Genomic DNA, 18,924 nt, shown 5'->3' on the forward strand with positions numbered 1-18,924 from the left:
TCAGAAACAATAGTCAAACTATTAGTCTCTGCCATACTACAACTAATGTCTTACCGATGGGACTACGGACACTGAGTCAAGCAGGCACTTCTATTGGTTACATTAAAAGGCAGTTAACTCTTTTTGCTCCTTTTTTTTCTGATATTCACTTAAGATATCATATTCTCATCAAATTCGACGATGCTTATGCAGAGGAATACCGTATATACATTTGTTTTTTAAAGTGAAATTTCCACACTTATAATAGTGGAAATTCTGCATTGTCTCTAAAAAGAATATTAAGTGATTTATGAGGTTTTCGATTTTTCATATTGATGATGTGCATAGAGGACACAGTCAATTGAATGGCCAAGTCAATTGTGGAAAATATTTATAAACTATTGAAACATACATTTTCTGTTTTTATTGTATAAATCACTGTTTCCATTATACAGCACTAAGCCATTTTTACATTCTTTTTTTGGGCCAGCATGACAAAGAGGATATGATTGAATCTGTGAGAAACACTCCAACAGAGTTTCAGGAGTACCATATACAAATGCAGGCAGCAAAGAGAAGTCAAGCACCTCCTCCTTCGCAAGGAAAAAGTACTTATGTTTGTTTTATGTTTTGGAGATCTTGTTGTTATGTTGCCCGTGATTAAAAATATCAGTTGACAGGTTTTTACCTCTCTCCAACTGCTTCGGTCCAGCTGTAGAGACTGCCTTCTTGTCGTGGAGTTATAGCCAAGCCCAAGCCCATGACATCAAGATCCAAGCCCACAAAAAAAAAAAAAAAAAAAAATAGAGAAAAAACGGAAAGAAGATTCCCGATAGGAGTCTTCTTCTCCGACAAAAACCCGAGCGATTTGGGAGTCCTAGGACCTCCGAAGTCCTAGGACCCTCTATAAGAAGACCCCCTCTCCCTAGAAACCAATCATCGGCCTCCTCCCTCTCTCTTTCTCTCCGTCTTTCTCGATCGGAGCCGCGACACCATTCGGTTTCTCGCTGTGATTGCTCGCCGGTGAGGTCACCGGAGGCCGGGGTGAGTTTTCCTCTCCTTCCTCTCTTCCTTCCCTTTCTTCCCATACCTTTGCTTGAGGCTGCCGGCGACGGGTGTCGCCGATTTTCGATCAGAAAAGAGACCCCTGTTTCGGTCTCTTTTCCTTGGATTTTTCCGGCGCCGGCGATCGCAATCGACCGCCGGCTATGCTCCTCCAGAACGGGGGAGTGTCCTCCTTCTACCGTCGGTCTCCGCCGCGGCGACCGCGGCCTGAACGGCCCGGCCAAGGAAGGGCTACACCGGTCCCCTGTTCCGGCATGGAAAGAGCGAGAAGAAGAAGAAGAAAAAGAAGAAAAAAAAAAAGGGGGCGGAGAGAGAAACTCTCTTTGCTCTCTCTCTCTCTCTTTAGATTTTTAGGATTTATGGAATTAAAAAAAAATAAAAAAAAATAAAAAAAATAATAAATAAATATAATTAGGATATCCATGGATTAGTCCGAAAATCCTGGATGCTGTTGTCAAGTTGATCCTCGTGGGGACATTAGATTTTAACAATTTTAATTAGTTTTAATTTGATAAAATTTTGATTAAAAAATGATATTTGACGTATCAGGTTCAGAGAAGGATTTTCGAGATTCTAGAATTTCTAGTTTGGATTCTCTTTCGAGGTAAGTAGTGTTTACTTTTATTGAATTTATCTGGTAAATTATAAAATTCTAAATTAAATAAATTTATGCATGCTTCTGATTGAAATTATTTATTGAAATAATTGTTGAAATTATTTATGATTAAAGTTAATTGTAGAAATTATTTATGATTGAAGTTATTTGTTGAATAATTATTATAATGATGCATGATCACAAAGAATGATATGGATGATTTGACTCGAATATCATTTATTTATATTATTTTAAAAATAATATATGAATTGGAAGATAATATGAAATTGACAACCTGACTGTATTGAGGACCCCACCAATGGGGGCATATACGTTGGCAATTGACTGTCCTGAGGATTTATGTCGCCAGCGAGACCAGCGACATGTCGCCAGAGAGACCAGCGACAAACCGCCAGTGAGACCAGCGGTTCCAAAGGACTTGGCTGCCAGATGATTCGCAGCCCACCGCAAGCAGATACGCGGTATTATGACCTGCCACAGGGATAATGTGGTCATAGTCATGGTTGGTAAGAAGAACTTAAGAAATTGATGAATTTAAGATGAAAAGCATAATTGGAAATTATGATGAATTGACTTTTATATATGATTGATAGTATGAATATGATTTCATGAAATTAATGTTGATTTGTTATTATTAGTAAATCGATATGCATAGTATTATTTGTCTGATTTATTCAGTTAAAGGTATACACTGCTTACTGGACTGTTTAGCTCATGATGAGTTTTATGTTTTTCTTACAGATCCAGAAAATTAGCATGATGCGGGATTTTGGTTGGGAGAGCGATTAGAGATGGAGTTAGCTCATTGATTTAGGATTTTCTCAGAATTTATTTAAGACTTTTAGTTTTATTTTTAGTATTGACTTTGTCAGACAGTTATTTTCTTTTGAACACTGAGTTTTGATTTGTTATTTGAACTAAGGTTTGATTATTAAATATTGAAAATTTATTTAACTGTTTGTGAAGATATCATGATGAGATGCCTTGCATGCTTATGGAAAAGTATTCTATAAGTATGCGGCGGTTGCCATGACCCTCGATTCAAATCTCAGGTCGGGGGCGTGACAATTAATATGGTATCAGAGCATAAGTAGATAGATAGAGACATGTAGAATAGAGTGAGCGAGTGAGGGGTAGACATTAGGAAAATGAAAGGTTAGTTATGATGATTATGAGCTGACCTGTCTCAAGTAAATTTATAACCTTATTAAGGATAAGTTATTATCTCAAATCTATCATAGGTCAATATGCCTCCACGACGAGCGAGGAATACTCAAGAGCGGTAGGAGGGATATCAAATCCACTTGGCGATAATACTCCCCATTTAAATAGCGGCACAACTCAGCAGGAGGAAATCCTTGATCCTACGATAATACTCCGACAGTACAGGAGGAGCCGAACATGACTCAACTAATGCAAACTCTGATCGGAGTAGTTCAAACACAGCAACAGTTACTTCAATAACAACATGCACAGCCCGTCAGCAATTTCCACCAACACCTGGACATGGAGAACATCCGATGCAGAGAAATAATATCATCGAATTTAAGAAGCTAGCTCCTCCAGCCTTCAAAGGGACCATCGAGCCACTGGAAGCAGATAACTGGATTATGGAAATGGAGAAGGCATTCGCCGTGCAAGAATGTCAAGATGAAGAGAAGATCCGCTTCACAGCATATCTGTTACAAGGCGAGGCATACAACTGGTGGCGTATACTAGAACAAAAATATGAGCACGATAGGATATCACTCACTTGGGAGAGATTCCGAGATGAATTCTTTGATAAGTATTTTCCCGAAGTGTCAGAATATAGAAAGAGCAGGAGTTCATTCACCTAAAACAGGGAACAGATCCGTTGCAGAATATGAAGCTAAATTCACGGAGTTAGCCAAGTTTGTTCCAAGATTAGTTGAGATTGAGTAAGACAGAGTACACAAATTTAAAATGAGACTGAAGACAAAATCAGAAAACAAGTTGTACCCTATGAGCTAACTACCTATGCCTCAGTTGTAAATAAAGCTCTAATAATTGAGAGAGAAGTTAATGAAGCTCATGCGGAGTGAGAGCGGAATCAGAAGAAGAGAAATAGGTTTAGTGGAACTCAAGGACGAAATCAGAACAATAAGGGTCCAGCAAAGAAACCAGCAATTGATAAGAATCGTGAGAATGAGGCAGCTAGATGTTCAAGATGCGGCCGAAGAGAGTATGAGTCTTCTAATTGCCCATGGAATACTGGTTCTTGTTTTAGATGTGGACAGAAAGGACACAAGATTGCAGATTGCCCCCAGATGGATGAAAATAGACCAACGCAAACAAAGGACGGAGGTCAAAGGCCGAAAACTCAAGGAAGGATCTATGCACTCACATAAAGGATGCTCAGGTCTCCAATGCTGTGGTGACATGTACCATTCCTATATCTGGTATTCATGCTTCAATTTTATTTGATTCTGGTGCTACACACTCCTTTATATCCACTGCTTTTATTAGACAACATGATATAGTATGTGAACCTATGAAAACCAAACTATATGTTGAGACACCAGTAGGTGGTGTTTTGAGTACCGAAAGTGTATGCAAGTCATGTAGTATCAGAATAGGAGAAAAAGAACTACCGACAGATTTGGTTGTCCTGGATATGCATGATTTCGATGTCATTCTAGGAATGGATTGGCTAGCTACTTATCATGCCTCTGTGGATTGTCATGAAAAGAGAGTGAACTTTACATACTGGAAGAATTAACTTTTAGTTTTGATGGAAGTACAGGAACCACCCTCCACGTATTATTTCATTTGTGCAAGCTAGACAGACGATAAGAAAGGGATGTAGAGGTTACCTAGTATCAATAAAGAATAAAGAACATGATGAATTAAAGTTACAAGATATTCCTATTGTAAATGAATTTTCGGATGTATTCATTGATGATTTAGTCGGACTACCACCAGATAGAGAAATTGAATTTACTATTGAGTTGGCACCCAATACCAGTCCAATTTCTAAAGCCCCTTACAGAATGGCCCCTATGGAGTTAAAGGAGTTAAAAGATCAATTACAGGATTTATTGGATAAATATTTTATAAGGCCTAGTGTATCTCCTTGGGGAGCTCCAGTCTTATTTGTGAAGAAAAAAGATGGTAGTATGAGACTTTGTATCGACTATAGAGAGTTGAACAAAAATACTATCAGAAATAAGTATCCTCTACCTCGAATTGATGATTTGTTTGATCAGTTGCAAGGTGCACAAGTCTTTTCTAAAATTGATCTTCGTTCAGGATATCATCAGTTAAAAATTAAAACAGAGGACATACCAAAGACTGCATTTAGAACTCGTTATGGACATTATGAATTTTTAGTGATGCCTTTTGGGTTAACCAATGCTTCAGCAGCCTTTATGGATTTAATGAACAGAATATTCAGATCCTATCTTGATAAGTTTGTTATCGTATTTATTGACGATATCTTGATATATTCGAGAAGTAAATTGGAGCATGAAGAATATTTACGGTGTGTACTACAAATATTGAGGAAAGAAAAACTTTATGCCAAATTTAAGAAGTGTGAATTTTGGTTGGACAAAATATCCTTTTTAGGACACATCGTATCTAAAGATGGAATTTCTGTGGATCCAGCAAAAGTGGAAGCTGTGATGCAGTGGAACAGACCTATAAATATTTCTGAGATTCGAAGTTTTCTGGGAATGGCAGGATATTACAGACGATTTGTAGAAGGATTCTCCTGCATAGCTGCACCTTTGACTCGTCTTACTCAAAAAGGGGTTAAATTCGAGTGGACTGAAGATTGTGAACAGAGTTTCCAAGAATTAAAACAACGATTAGTTTCAGCCCCTATCCTCACTATACCAACAGGAGATGAAGGTTTCACAATATATAGTGATGCATCTAAAAAGGGACTCGGCTGTGTATTGATGCAACATGGTAAGGTAGTAGCCCATGTCTCAAGACAATTGAAACCATATGAACAGAATTATCCGACACATGATTTGGATTTAGCTGCAGTAATTTTTGCCTTAAAAATTTGGAGACATCACTTATACGGTGCACAGTGTGAAGTGTTTACTGATCATAAGAGTTTGAAGTACATTTTTACTCAGAAAGAATTGAACATGAGACAGAGAAGGTGGTTAGAACTGTTGAAGGATTATGATTTAACAATCCATTATCATCCGGAGAAAGCTAATGTTGTTGCTGATGCCCTTAGTAGAAAATCTGTGGAAAATTTGACAGTTTTAATCACACACCAAAGCCAATTATTGGAGATATAAAAAAAATAGAATTAGACATCCGAATATATGACTCGACAGTACGATTAGCCAACATGAGGGTTCAGCCAACACTCATAGAAAGAATTACAGTTGCCCAGAATAATGATCCACAACTATTGAAAATAAGAAATTAGTGGAAGCTGGTGTTCAATCTGAATTCAAGATACATGAAGACGGTTCTTAAGGTTCGAAAACAGAATTTACGTACCCAATGATTCAGCACTCAAGCATGAAATACTTCAGGAGGCACATCAGACCGGTTATACAGTTCATCCGGGAGGTACTAAGATGTATAGAGACTTAAAAGAAATGTACTGGTGGAATAATATTAAGAGAGAGATCGCTCAATTCGTGGCTCAATGTTTGATGTGTCAACAAGTTAAAGCTGAACATCAGAGACCGGCGGGACTACTTCAACCTCTTGATATTCCAGTTTGGAAGTGGGAACATATCACTATGGATTTTGTAACTGGACTACCGAAGACTCCCAGTAAAAATGATGCAGCCTGGGTGATGTGGACCGATTGACAAAGTCCGCACACTTTCTACCAATTAGAGTTGGATTTACCTTGGAAAGACTAGCAAAGTTATATATGAAAGAAATTGTAAGGCTACATGAATTCCAGTGACCATCGTATCGGATCGAGACACCAGATTTGTATCACAATTTTGGAAGAGCTTACACAAGGTATTAGGAATAAAATTAAATTTCAGTAAAGCTTTTCATCCACAGACTGATGGTCAGTCAGAAAGAACTATTCAGATCTTAGAAGATATGTTGAGAACCTGTATTTTGGATATGAAAAGTTCATGGGATGAGCATCTACCTTTGATTGAGTTCGCTTACAATAACAGTTATCAGACTAGCATTGGTATGCACCGTACGAAGCTTTATATGGTAGAAGATGTCGATCACCGATTCACTGGGATGATGTTGGTGAGCGAAGAATATTGGATCCCGAACTTGTTCAACAAGCAGTCGAGAAGATTCAATTAATTAAAGAACGACTTCGAGCAGCACAAAGCAGACAGAAAAGTTATGCAGACCACAGAAGACGAAATTAGAATTTCAAGTTGGTGACCATGTATTCCTCAAAGTATCTCCTTCAAAAGGAATCTCAAGATTTGGCATTCGTGGCAAATTGAATCCTAGATATGTGGGTCCGTTTGAGATTTTGGAAAGAATTGATGAGGTGGCTTATCGACTTGCCTTACCCCCTTCACTTGCAGGAGTACATAATTTTTTCATGTTTCTATGTTAAAAAAATATTTACCAGACCCAAGTCACATCGTGAAACTTGAACCAGTACAAGCCAGAAAAGATCTATCATATGAAGAATATCCGATACGGATCGTAGACCGTAAAGAACAGGTGCTGAGACGTCGCAACATCCCTTATGTCAAGGTACAGTGGAGTCGATATTCAGAAAGAGAAGCTACTTGGAGCTAGAGGAAGAAATGAAGCAAAAATATCCCCAGCTCTTCGAGACTACAGGTATGAAAAATTTCGAGGACGAAAATTTTTTTTAGGAGTGAAGAATGTTATACCAAGCCCAAGCCCATGACATCAAGATCCAAGCCCACAAAAAAAAAAATAGAAAAAACTGGGAAGAAGACTCCCGATAGGAGTCTTCTTCTCCGGCGAAAACCCGAGCGATTTGGGAGTCCTAGGACCTCCCGAAGTCCTAGGACCCTCTATAAGAAGACCCCCTCCCCCTAGAAACCAATCATCGGCCTCCTCCCTCTCTCTTTCTCTCCGTCTTTCTCGATCGGAGCCGCGGACACCATTCGATTTCTCACCATGATTGCTCGCCGGTGAGGTCACTGGAGGCCGGGGTGAGTTTTCCTCTCCTTCCTCTCTTCCTTCCCTTTCTTCCCATACCTTTGCTTGAGGCTGCCGGCGACGGGTGTCGCTGATTTTCGTCGGAAAAGAGACCCCTGTTTCGGTCTCTTTTCCCTTGGATTTTTTCCGGCGCCGGCGATCGCAATCGACCGCCGGCTATGCTCCTCCAGAATCGGGGAGTGTCCTCCTTCTACCGTCGGTCTCTGCCGTGGCGACCGCGGCCTGAACGGCCCGGCCAAGGAAGGGCCACACCGATCCCCTGTTCCGGCGTGGAAAGAGTCGAGAAGAAGAAGAAGAAAAAGAAAAAAAAAAGGGGCGGAGAGAGAAACTCTCTTTGCTCTCTCTCTCTCTTTTAGATTTTTAAGATTTATGGAATTAAAAAATAAAATAAATAAATAAAAATAAATAAATAAATAAATATAATTAGGATATCCATGGATTAGTCCGAAAATCCTGGATGCTGTTGTCAAGTTGATCCTCGTGGAGACATTAGATTTTAACAATTTTAATTAATTTTAATTTGATGAAATTTTGATTAAAAATATGATATTTGACGTATCAGGTTCAGAGAAGGATTTTCGAGATTTCTAAATTTTTAGTTTGGATTCTCTTTTGAGGTAAGTGTGTTTACTTTTATTGAATTTATCTGGTAAATTATAAAATTCTGAATTAAATAAATTTATGCATGCTTCTGATTGAAATTATTTATTGAAATAATTGTTGAAATTATTTATGATTAAAGTTAATTATAGAAATTATTTATGATTGAAGTTATTTGTTGAATAATTATTATAATGATGCATGATCACAAAGAATGATATGGATGATTTGACTCGAATATCATTTATTTATATTATTTTAAAAATAATATATGAATTGGAAGACAATATGAAATTGACAACTGACTGTGTTGAGGACCCCACCAATGGGGGCATATACGTTGGCAATTGACTGTCCTGAGGATTTATGTCGCCAGCGAGACCAGCGACATGTCGCCAGAGAGACCAGCGACAAACCGCCAGCGAGACCAGCGGTTCCAAAGGACTTGGCTGCCAGATGATTCATAGCCCACCGCAAGCAGATACGCGGTATTATGATCCTGCCACAGGATAATGTGGTCATAGTCATGGTTGGTAAGAAGAACTTAAGAAATTGATGAATTTAAGATGAAAAGCATAATTGGAAATTATGATGAATTGACTTTTATATATGATTGATAGTATGAATATGATTTCATGAAATTACATGTTGATTTGTTATTATTAGTAAATCGATATGCATAGTATTATTTGCCTGATTTATTCAGTTAAAGGTATACACTGCTTACTGGGCTGTTTAGCTCACGATGAGTTTTATGTTTTTCTTACAGATCCAGAAAATTAGCATGATGCGGGATTTCGGTTGGGAGAGCGATTAGAGATGGAGTTAGCTCATTGATTTAGGATTTTCTCAGAATTTATTTAAGACTTTTAGTTTTTTTTTAGTATTGACTTTGTCAGACAGTTATTTTCTTTTGAACACTGAGTTTTGATTTGTTATTTGAACTAAAGTTTGATTATTAAATATTGAAAAATTTATTTAACTGTTTGTGAAGATATCATGATGAGATGCCTTGCATGCTTATGGGAAAAGTATTCTATAAATATGCGGCGGTTGCCATGACCTTCGATTCAAATCTCGGGTCGGGGGCGTGACATGGAGGCTGGATGTTATTAAAAGAACTAATAATTGTGAAGGTCAATGATCCAGTAATACTTGGTAAAGCAGCAGAGCTTTAACTGATGAGGTGGTGACTGGTCATGTTTGTTCAGGAAGGAAACGCATGCTCATACTCCCAAATCTGAGATGTTTTTATTTGTGAGACGACTGGTCGTGTGCATGGTAGGACACTCCCCGCTGTGACGTTATTAAAGCATGAGCTCCATGGCTAATGTCGGTTTTTTTTTTTTTTCCCCTTGCATCTGCAGTTTGTGATGATACTTGCAGGGAAGTTGTCCTGGATCAATCTAATGGGCTTTTGGTCTGCACCATCTCTGGTCACTGTTCTGATAGATGGCTCTCTCCCAATGAGGAATCAGATTTATTGGACATAGTAAGTTGCGGACCAATCATCCTTTCATATCATCTTTTTTCCCCTTTCTTTCCATCTTGTTTATTTACTAGATGATGCGACGTGGAGAGAAAAAAGGTAGCACACTTCTGCTGAAGTTATAGTCCTGCTGAATGACATGTCAGTAATAAGCAATATTTAGGTTACAAAAAAATTACATCTGCATTGAGGATGGCGACATATACTTTAAGCTCAGTATGCAATGAGTCTAATGACTTTAAAATTTCTCAGCCAACCTGTAACTAATATCGGTCTTCATTCTTCAATACATGACATACTCAGGAAGGAATTAGAAAGATTTTTAAGAAAGTCTAAAAGGACCTCAATGGTAGCCTGCTCCTTTTACTCTTTTTATACCAAGTGCAATATCTCTGAAGTTGTATTTCAATAACCTTCCTATTTTATGCTTTTACACAGGGAAAAATGTTTTTAAAACATGACCTATTTAACCTCTGAATGGTAGACCTGGTACCTCCACTTTTTGAATAAGACCTTCCTCTTCAAGTATCATGAAGGTTACGACATCTGAATATTTGCCAACATATCCTTTATACATGAGTTTTAGGGTTTATATCTGACATGAGCCTTGAAAAATTATTTATTCAAACTGATGAACTAAGGTGCATGTGTATGTGCACGCATCTAGAGGAGGCAGTTGCCACATGTGTCATATTTTGTAGTGGCACAATATAATTTTGTCACTAACACACTAGATCTGCACCATCCTATTACTGTTGAGTGAGGTCTATTTTCCAGGACCTAAATTGCTTTGCAACCTGTTTGTCAGATGAGTAAAACTGCATGAGACCATGTCTCATGATTCCATTTTAGTTATTTAAATATTAATCAAATATGAGAACTTGTGTTATCAAATATGTTTCAGCCAACAAACCGATTCAATATTCTTGTTTTGGACAATGCACTGTTATTAGCTTTTATAGGAATTGAACCCCTATCCTCACTGAACTTAAATTCTTTTTCAAAAAATGATTTTTCACTAGGTTGGTTCCCACCTTTTTGAGAGTGTATGTTGCAAGATACATACATATCAGTTGATCCAAAGCTAGGGTCTTGCATCTGCATAATTTTTGTTACCAAAGAAGTCAAGGGCTATGAAGTGCTGTCATTTTGAAGTAAAAAAGGGAGGGAATTATTAGACCAAAATGATCACTATATGACAATCCTAATCACTGTTAAAAGGTGCATGTCCCGGAAATGTTGTCTCCAATGTCTTAAAGTTACTATTTAACTATTTAAAAATAAATATAACACATTAAATGCAATAGTAACAGCAATAATGATAATACTATTTTTCCGAATGGATAATAACAATATTAATAATGGTAACCACTAACAATAAGCAATATAATTGCTTATTGTTTAGTATCTATTACCCAATAGCAATAACTATAACATGATCAACATTTTAACATTATTACCCATATTAGGCATGCCACCAGCTTAAACCTGCTTCACTTATATGGGTCCATATAGTAGTGGGTTGTATATATAATGTAGCTCCAGAATGCTAGGTGGTACATATATGCAGCCATATTATTTTAAGCCAACCATATATATGGCCGCATAATGCTAGGTAGACCACCCTTTCTTTCCATATGTAATACGACTTCAATTCTCAAAGCAGTCATGGTAGGGATGAAGCATCCAACTTTTTTCTTTAATTTTTATTACTCTCATCTCTTGGTCATTTTCACTTGCACCTCTAACAAGGATAGATTTTGAAATGACTTAAATTAGCTATTGCACCAATTCAGGAAGAAGTGGGGGGGAATGACTGAGATGGAATGAGCACATGGAGGAAAAATTTGAAGACTCATGATCTCATATTGAGCACTTGGCTTTGTTCTGAAGATTTAGAAAAGGGTAAGTGGACCTAGGATGACATAGTTGGAAGTTATGTGAATGGTTTGTATAAGGCTGGTTGTTCCAGATGATAGGGTACATCACATGATATGTGTGAAAGGTGAAGAGTCTATAATGCCAACCACATGTACCTGGGTCAAGGCATTTAGCTTTCTTTTTCTCTAAAGTCCATCTTCTCATGTGATTACTCTTTGCTGACTGTTGGGTGGATGTCTGGTCAGGACACCACCTCCCAAGATCTTTTCAGTACCACGCGATGCAGTAGGAAGAAATAAGAAACAAAACAAAAAGAAAACAATCAAAATACGTGGATCAACCACAAAAAGGCTCGCCTCCACGGGGCATGCAAACTTCACTATGAAAAAGAAAATTTTACAAGAGGAGACCTCACCCTCAACCCTTGTACACCCAATTCTCTCTCACCTGAAGTTCCCCTCACAAAAGCTCTCTCTCTCTTGGAAGACCCCCCTGAACCCCTGAAGTGCCTAGCGACCGCTGTCCAGGAGCCTCCTGCTCCTTCTCTCTCAGCGCTTCCGCCTTTCTCTCTCTTCTCGGGTTCGTACGGCGCTGTACGGCGAGAAACCCGAACCCCAAGCTTCACTGTTCGTCACAGGACCTTTTTAAAGGGTTAAACAGGGTTTAAACCTAATTAGATTAGGTTTAAGAGTCCTAAATAAAGCCAAAAAACCCCCTGGACCGTCGGATCAAGACCGTAATCTCCCTGGGCCGTCCGATCACGATCGATCCACGAAATAGTGCCGTGGACCGCGTGAAACGTGTGGGAAACGCCCACGCGGTCCACAGGCCCAGCCGTGGACCGCCCAGTCCACAGGCCCAGCCGTGGACCGGGGCAAAGGGGCCAGCAGGCCACCTAGGCCTGGGCCTGGGCCGGCCGCACGCGCGGGCCTACGCGCCCGCCTGGGCCTCGCGCCCGCCTGAGCGCTTCCCGCGCGGGCCTGGGTCGCGCGTCCCGCGCGCCTCCGCCTGCGGCCGCGCCGCTGCCGCCCGCCGCCGGTCGCCGGCAGTCCTCCGCCGCCTCAAATCTCGTGCTGACTTCAAAAGCTCGTATCTCCTCCATCCGAGCTCCGTTTCAGGTGATCTTGGTCTCGTTGGACTCCATTTTTCGCCGCGACCTCGTTGTAGGCTCAATGTGGGCTGAATCTCGAGACGTCAAATCCTAACAATCTTCACCTCGACTCGATATTCGGCCTTCTCCAAACTCCGAGAGCTTCTGGATCTCCTCGCCCCCATGCCCTGGGGCAATCGCCTGCTGATCATAGATGGGCAAACATGGGAGTCAAGTCAGGCTGCTCGATCCCATCTCCATCGTATGCTGTGCTCCTCCTGACCTGAGACCTGCTCGGGGCATCGTCCTGCGGCAATAGGAATCTCACCTTGCGACGTCGCCTCTCATCCTCCCGAGTCTCCTGTCTCGTGCCCGATCCGCCTCCTGGAGCTCCACCTCGCTCTGGGCTCCGTCTGGCTCCCGAAGCTCCACCTCGCACTGGGCTCCCTACCAGGTAATAATGTCCTCTGCTCCCCTTCTTTCCCTCTAGCACAATCCTATCGCCGCGTAGCACCCTCAGGATTCCTCCACCAGCTACCGTCCTGTAGCCTCTTGAATCCAGTCTGCTAAGTGAGATAAGATTCCGCCTGAAATCGGGTATGTATCGGACCTCCCCCAATCTCCTCACTGCACCGTCATGTGTCCTCCAGCTGACCGTCCCAATGTCTCTGATCGCACAGCTCGATCCATCCGGCAGATATACAGTGCCCTCACTGTTCTCCAGGGAGTCAAACTGCTCCTCTCTGCAACATACATGATAGAGGCATACAGAATCTAATATCCACTGCTGGGAAGAAGTAGATACCTCGTCAGATATCTCCAGGACATCTCCATCTAAATCACTGCCGGCCGTCGCTACAGCAACCACCGTCCGATTTTTAAGTTGAGGGCAATCTCTGGCTAGATGCCCCAACTCCTCACACCGGTAACACTTGATTTTGCTCAAGTCCCTCTTGGACTTAGACCGCCCTCGTTGCGATCTCCTGTCGCTCCGTCTACCGCCTCCTGCTCTTCCAAAAGCCACCAAAGCTGAGCTACCGCCACCTGAGCTCGAAGCTGGGTTCTCCCTCCTGAGAACCTCGTTCTGGAGTATCACCGCAGTGACCTCGTCCATCTTGATAGTGGTCTTCCCCACTAGAAGAGCAATCACCAAGGACTCGTACGAAGGGGGAAGCGACGCCAGCAAAACCAGCGCCCTGGTCTTCTCCTCAACGTTCTCGCCAACGCTGAGGAGGTCGGTGAGGATCTTCTGGAAGTAGCTCAGATGCTCCTGCACGCTCTGTCCCTTAGTCATCCGCAGTTGATAGAACTGCCTCCAGAGGAAAAGTGTGTTGGTGAGAGACTTCGCCATGTACAACTCCTCGAGCTTCGACCACAGCACCGTCGGAAAAGTCTCGCTCAGCACATGGATCACCACCTCATCCGCTAGGTACATACGGATGGTACTCACCGTCTGCATCTGTAGCCGTTTCCAATCCCGCACCTCCATGGTGGTCGGTTTCTCATCGCACAAGAGAGCATCGATCAACCCCTGTTGGATGAACACGTCCTTCACCCTTGCCTGCCACAAGGAGAAATTGCTCTTACCATCGAACTTGTTGATCTCCATCTTGATAGTTCTTGTTTTCTCCATCTTCAGTCTTGCTCACCACCACTGCAATCTGCGTCCTTGTACCGCCTTGCTCTGATACCACTTGTTGGGTGGATGTCTAGCCAGGACACCACCTCCCAAGATCTTTTCAGTACCACGCGATGCAGCAGGAAGAAAGAAGAAATAAAACAAAAAGAAAACAATCAAAATATGTGGATCAGCCACAAAAGGGCTCGCCTCCACGGGGCATGCAAACTTCACTATGAAAAAGAAAATTTTACAAGAGGAGACCTCACCCTCAACCCTTGTACACCCAATTCTCTCTCACCTGAAGTTCCCCTCACAAAAGCTCTCTCTCTCTTGGAAGACCCCCCTGAACCCCTGAAGTGCCTGGCGACCGCTGTCCAGGAGCCTCCTGCTCCTTCTCTCTCAGCACTTCCGCCTTTCTCTCTCGGGTTCGTACGGCGCTGTACGGCGAGAAACCCGAACCCCACGCTTCACTGTTCATCACATGACCCTTTTAAAGAGTTAAACAGGGTTTAAACCTAATTAGATTAGATTTAAGAGTCCTAAATAAAGCCAAAAAACCCCTTGGACCGTCGGATCAAGACTGCAATCTCCCTGGGCCGTCCAATCGCGATCGGTCCACGAAATAGTGTCGTGGACCGCGTGGGAAACGCCCATGTGGTCCACAGGCCCAGCCGTGGATCGCCCGATCCACGGTGGACCGGGGCAAAGGGGCCAGCAGGCCGCCTGGGCCTGGGCCAGCCGCGCGCGCGGGCCTGGGCCGCGCCTGCATGCGAGCCTGGGCCGTGCCTGCGCGCGGGCCTGCGCGCACTTGGGCCGCACGCCCGCCTGGGCCGCGGGCCTGGGTTGCGCATCCCACGCAGGCCTGGGTCGCACGTCCCGCGCGCCGCCGCCTGCGGCCGCGCCGCTGCCGCCCGCCGCCGATCGCCGGCGGTCCTCCGCCGCCTCGAATCTCGTGCCGACTTCAAAAGCTCGTATCTCCTCCATCCGAGCTCCGTTTCAGATGATCTTGATCTCGTTGGACTCCGTTTTTCGCCGCGAACCTCGCTGTGGGCTCAATGTGAGCTGAATCTCGAGGCGTCAAATCCTAATACTGACCTTCAGTTTAATTTTAGGAGGAACAACTAGATAGTGTTACTGATGAAGCAGAGCCTTTTATGGGGTCCGGATGTTTTGGTACTAGCTCAACTCTCATTTTTTGTTCTTTTATGCATAGTGTTTTGCTGCGAAATAAAGCAAAAAACTTCTCTTTTTTTCTTTGGGCACAAAAAAAAAAAACTTTTCTTTTTAATGCTTATTAAAAATTTAACAATCTGTGATCATTCATGTTTTGTATTTTCTTTCTTTTTTTTCTTTTTTTTTTTGGCAGCATGGGCCTATCTGTGGGGTTACAATTGTGCTGATGAAAAGGAACTTGAAAAGGCATTAAGGTTTTGCTGAAATATTACTAATCTCTGCTTTCCTGATTATTGCAGCAACCAATACTTATGACAAGGTGGAGAAGTGAGATATAAAATCATAGTTTGTTATCACGTTAGATTTGTAGGTTAAAGCATCCAGCATAGCAAATTTATGAGTCGATGTGACTGGAGCCTCTCTCTAAGTGTTCTTTCAATCCGTGGTTTGAATAATCATTGCTGTTATCAGTTGGGACGGTTGCATCCAATGCTTGAAAGAATTCTCAAGCGTTACTTTATGTGTATATTATTCAAACAAGTGCATACCGCTATATTTTAGTTCATCTTGATGTCTGAATCACTGAGACCTTGTCATATAGGCATGTTTTAGGATTAATTGTGGTATCGTTAGCAGTTCTTTCAAAAATTGAGCATGCTTAACTCAAGATGGATTTTTAACCAGTAATATGTCTTAATCTATTCTAAGGTGAAAGAAATAGAAACTGAACTGGTGCAGATTGTACAATAAAACCTTCAGCCCACACTGAGTACATCCCTTGTCCTGACAAACGCCCCTTAGTCTTACTGTTAATTCCATGCTGTCTCACTCTACCAAGTTGACTTGGGAACTTATGTACTTGTCACGCGGCATTCCCTTTAGTCTCTGAGATATGGTTGGTGATTTGAGACTTGGGAAGACCTCAAGCTTGGCCTTGTTTTATTGCAAAATAAATTATATAAAGAGAATTTTTTTATTATAATGCAATCAGAAGCATATGGAATGAGAGAGTATTTTAGTGCAACCGTAAAGCTGCTCTATTGTAATCTGAAGCGCGAGGGTTTGGAACATGAAAACAGTCTTCCTGTGCGGGTAATATTGCAGACATCCAATCCTTTCCTATCCCATTTGTGGACTAGAAGTGCTAGAATAAAATTCTTCTCAGATTTTGCAACAAGGTCTGCAGAACCCAAGGGCTCCAAAGAAATGGGTTCCTTTGAATTGGCTCACCTTATATCAATTTATATGGTGAGTCATGTACCCTTCTTTTATAGCGAAAGAAGGGTATAGGAGAAAAAGATAGTCAAATTAAATTGTAGATTTGTTAACCTTAAACAAAACGTAACTAAATTGTAGAACTTTAACCTTCAATAAAACGTGTGGCATCCTCATTTTCCCTTTTTTTTCCTTTCTCAGAACAGACTAGCAAACAATACAAAATATCAAGTCAAAGAAACACTTGACTGACTTCCCGTCTTTTTTTTTTTTCCACCTTATTTTTCATTGTGAATATTAGAAAACATTTGACTGACTTCAGCAGACGCTTGAATCCATTCCTAAAACTTTGCTACAAAAACTAAATGAAATACAAATAAAATGATGAAAAATAAGTTTAAATCTTATTCATGTATAGAAAATACGCTATACAATCAGTTTAAAGATTACTCAGCCATGAAAGAGAAACATAGAGAGAGAAGCTCTAGAAAACCTTATGCGAGCAACAACTCTCACCATGGGCACCCCTCCCGAGTGCTCCCCTTCGCATGTTATAGGCCTTGTTTATCTCCACCCCTCCCTCTTGTTAAACTTTCAATTTAAGCGACCTAACCATCTGCCCCCACCCAATCGGCTTCCACCTCTACTCCCAACTCCGACGATTAAACCCCTTGAGACTCTTGCCTCTTTTTTTTTTTTGGCACAAACGGATGGTCACACTAGTCTAATGCGAGAGCAGTCCAACAGATCAAGATACAAAAAGTTCCGTAAGACCAATGGGCAGTCTCTATCCTGTCTTCATATCCAATCACTGAGTGGTCAACCATAAAAGCTACCACTCAATCCGCTGCAATATTGGCCTCTGAGTAAATATACTGAACTATGACTGCAGCAGCATGGTAAAAAGAGATCCAGATATCCGAGATGAGAGGATGGCCGTCGGGCTACCTAGTACCCCCTAAAGTCAAGTGATGACAGTGACAGAGTCACCCTCAAGAAAGATCCGCTCCACATGAAGCTACTGCCTAGCAAAAATGACCCCTGCCCAGGCAGCATGAAGCTCCGAATCGGGGACAAAAGGCTCAAATAGATGGGAGCCTCCAGCGGCCAGAAGTCTACCATTAGAGCTGCAGATAACAAAGCCTGCTCTGGCTCTCCCGTCTTTGACACTACCATCGAAGTTAACTTTGACAAATCCTATGGGTGGGGGCTCCCAAGCGATGGAAAAAATCTTACGGATCACTGTCGGGTCAGCCAGAGAGCTCCAGGGGTCAGGAATGTCAAAGAACGGAGTGGCAACATCAAATCGATAATACTCCTGGGCAAGACAGACAGCAATATCTAAAATGCGATGAGCAAGAATCATCTCACCGTCAAAGATAAGGTTGTTCCTAGACAGCTAAATCTGATAAGCAATATAAGCCATCCGCCTAGCAACAACGATCGATCCATCAGTCGTACTCTGACGAATCAAGCTAAGAAAGAAAACTAACCAGGGACCAGGGCTCGTCTCTTAAGGATAACCACCAGACTGTCTTTAGATAACCCTCGTCTTCGTGTATCATAGAATAGCATGCTCCACAGACTCATCCTTATCCCCACAAATCAGACAGGAGGTCAGAACCTCCATGCCCCTATCCCTGAGAAGAGCCCGGATAAGAAGCCGATTCCAGGCCAGCTTCCAACGAAAGATCTACACCCGAGGATGAACGACAACTCTCCAGATCTAGACAGCGTTAATCATCCTAATAGGCATCAGGCCATATAACCTGGATAGATCCCTCAAGCGAATTGTGAGATAGCAGGAACGCCCCCAAACCCTCACATACAGAGTGGGGTGCACTGGAATCGAAATGGCAAGAATCTGGTCCGCAAGAGGGCCACCAAAAAGCCGAGTGATCTCCTCTCATCTCCAGCTGGAGCCATCAGCAGCAATGAGGTCAGAAACCCTCATGTGGTCATCTACCTCAGTGCTAATAAGGGTCGGCCAGTGGGAGAGAGGAAAGCCCGAAATCCAGATGTCCAAGATCACCTCTACGATCGTCCATCCCCAATCAAGCATCTGATCTGGT

General features: G+C 42.0%; 1 protein-coding gene across 1 annotated transcript; it reads left to right on the top strand.

Annotated features, from left to right (window-relative positions):
* Positions 1-379: 379 nt before the first annotated feature.
* LOC109504849 (F-box protein SKIP31) lies at positions 380-16,252 on the top strand (the record flags this gene model as incomplete). Its single annotated transcript, XM_073245323.1, is given in 7 exon segments — positions 380-635; positions 9,050-9,065; positions 9,533-9,593; positions 9,595-9,664; positions 9,751-9,875; positions 15,577-15,637; positions 15,831-16,252. Coding segments are annotated over 7 exon segments (660 nt in total), but the record flags the coding sequence as incomplete, so codon positions are not given.
* Positions 16,253-18,924: the final 2,672 nt, after the last annotated feature.

Source organism: Elaeis guineensis, chromosome 11 (assembly GCF_000442705.2).
Source record: "Elaeis guineensis isolate ETL-2024a chromosome 11, EG11, whole genome shotgun sequence".
Taxonomy (NCBI): Eukaryota; Viridiplantae; Streptophyta; class Magnoliopsida; order Arecales; family Arecaceae; genus Elaeis; species Elaeis guineensis.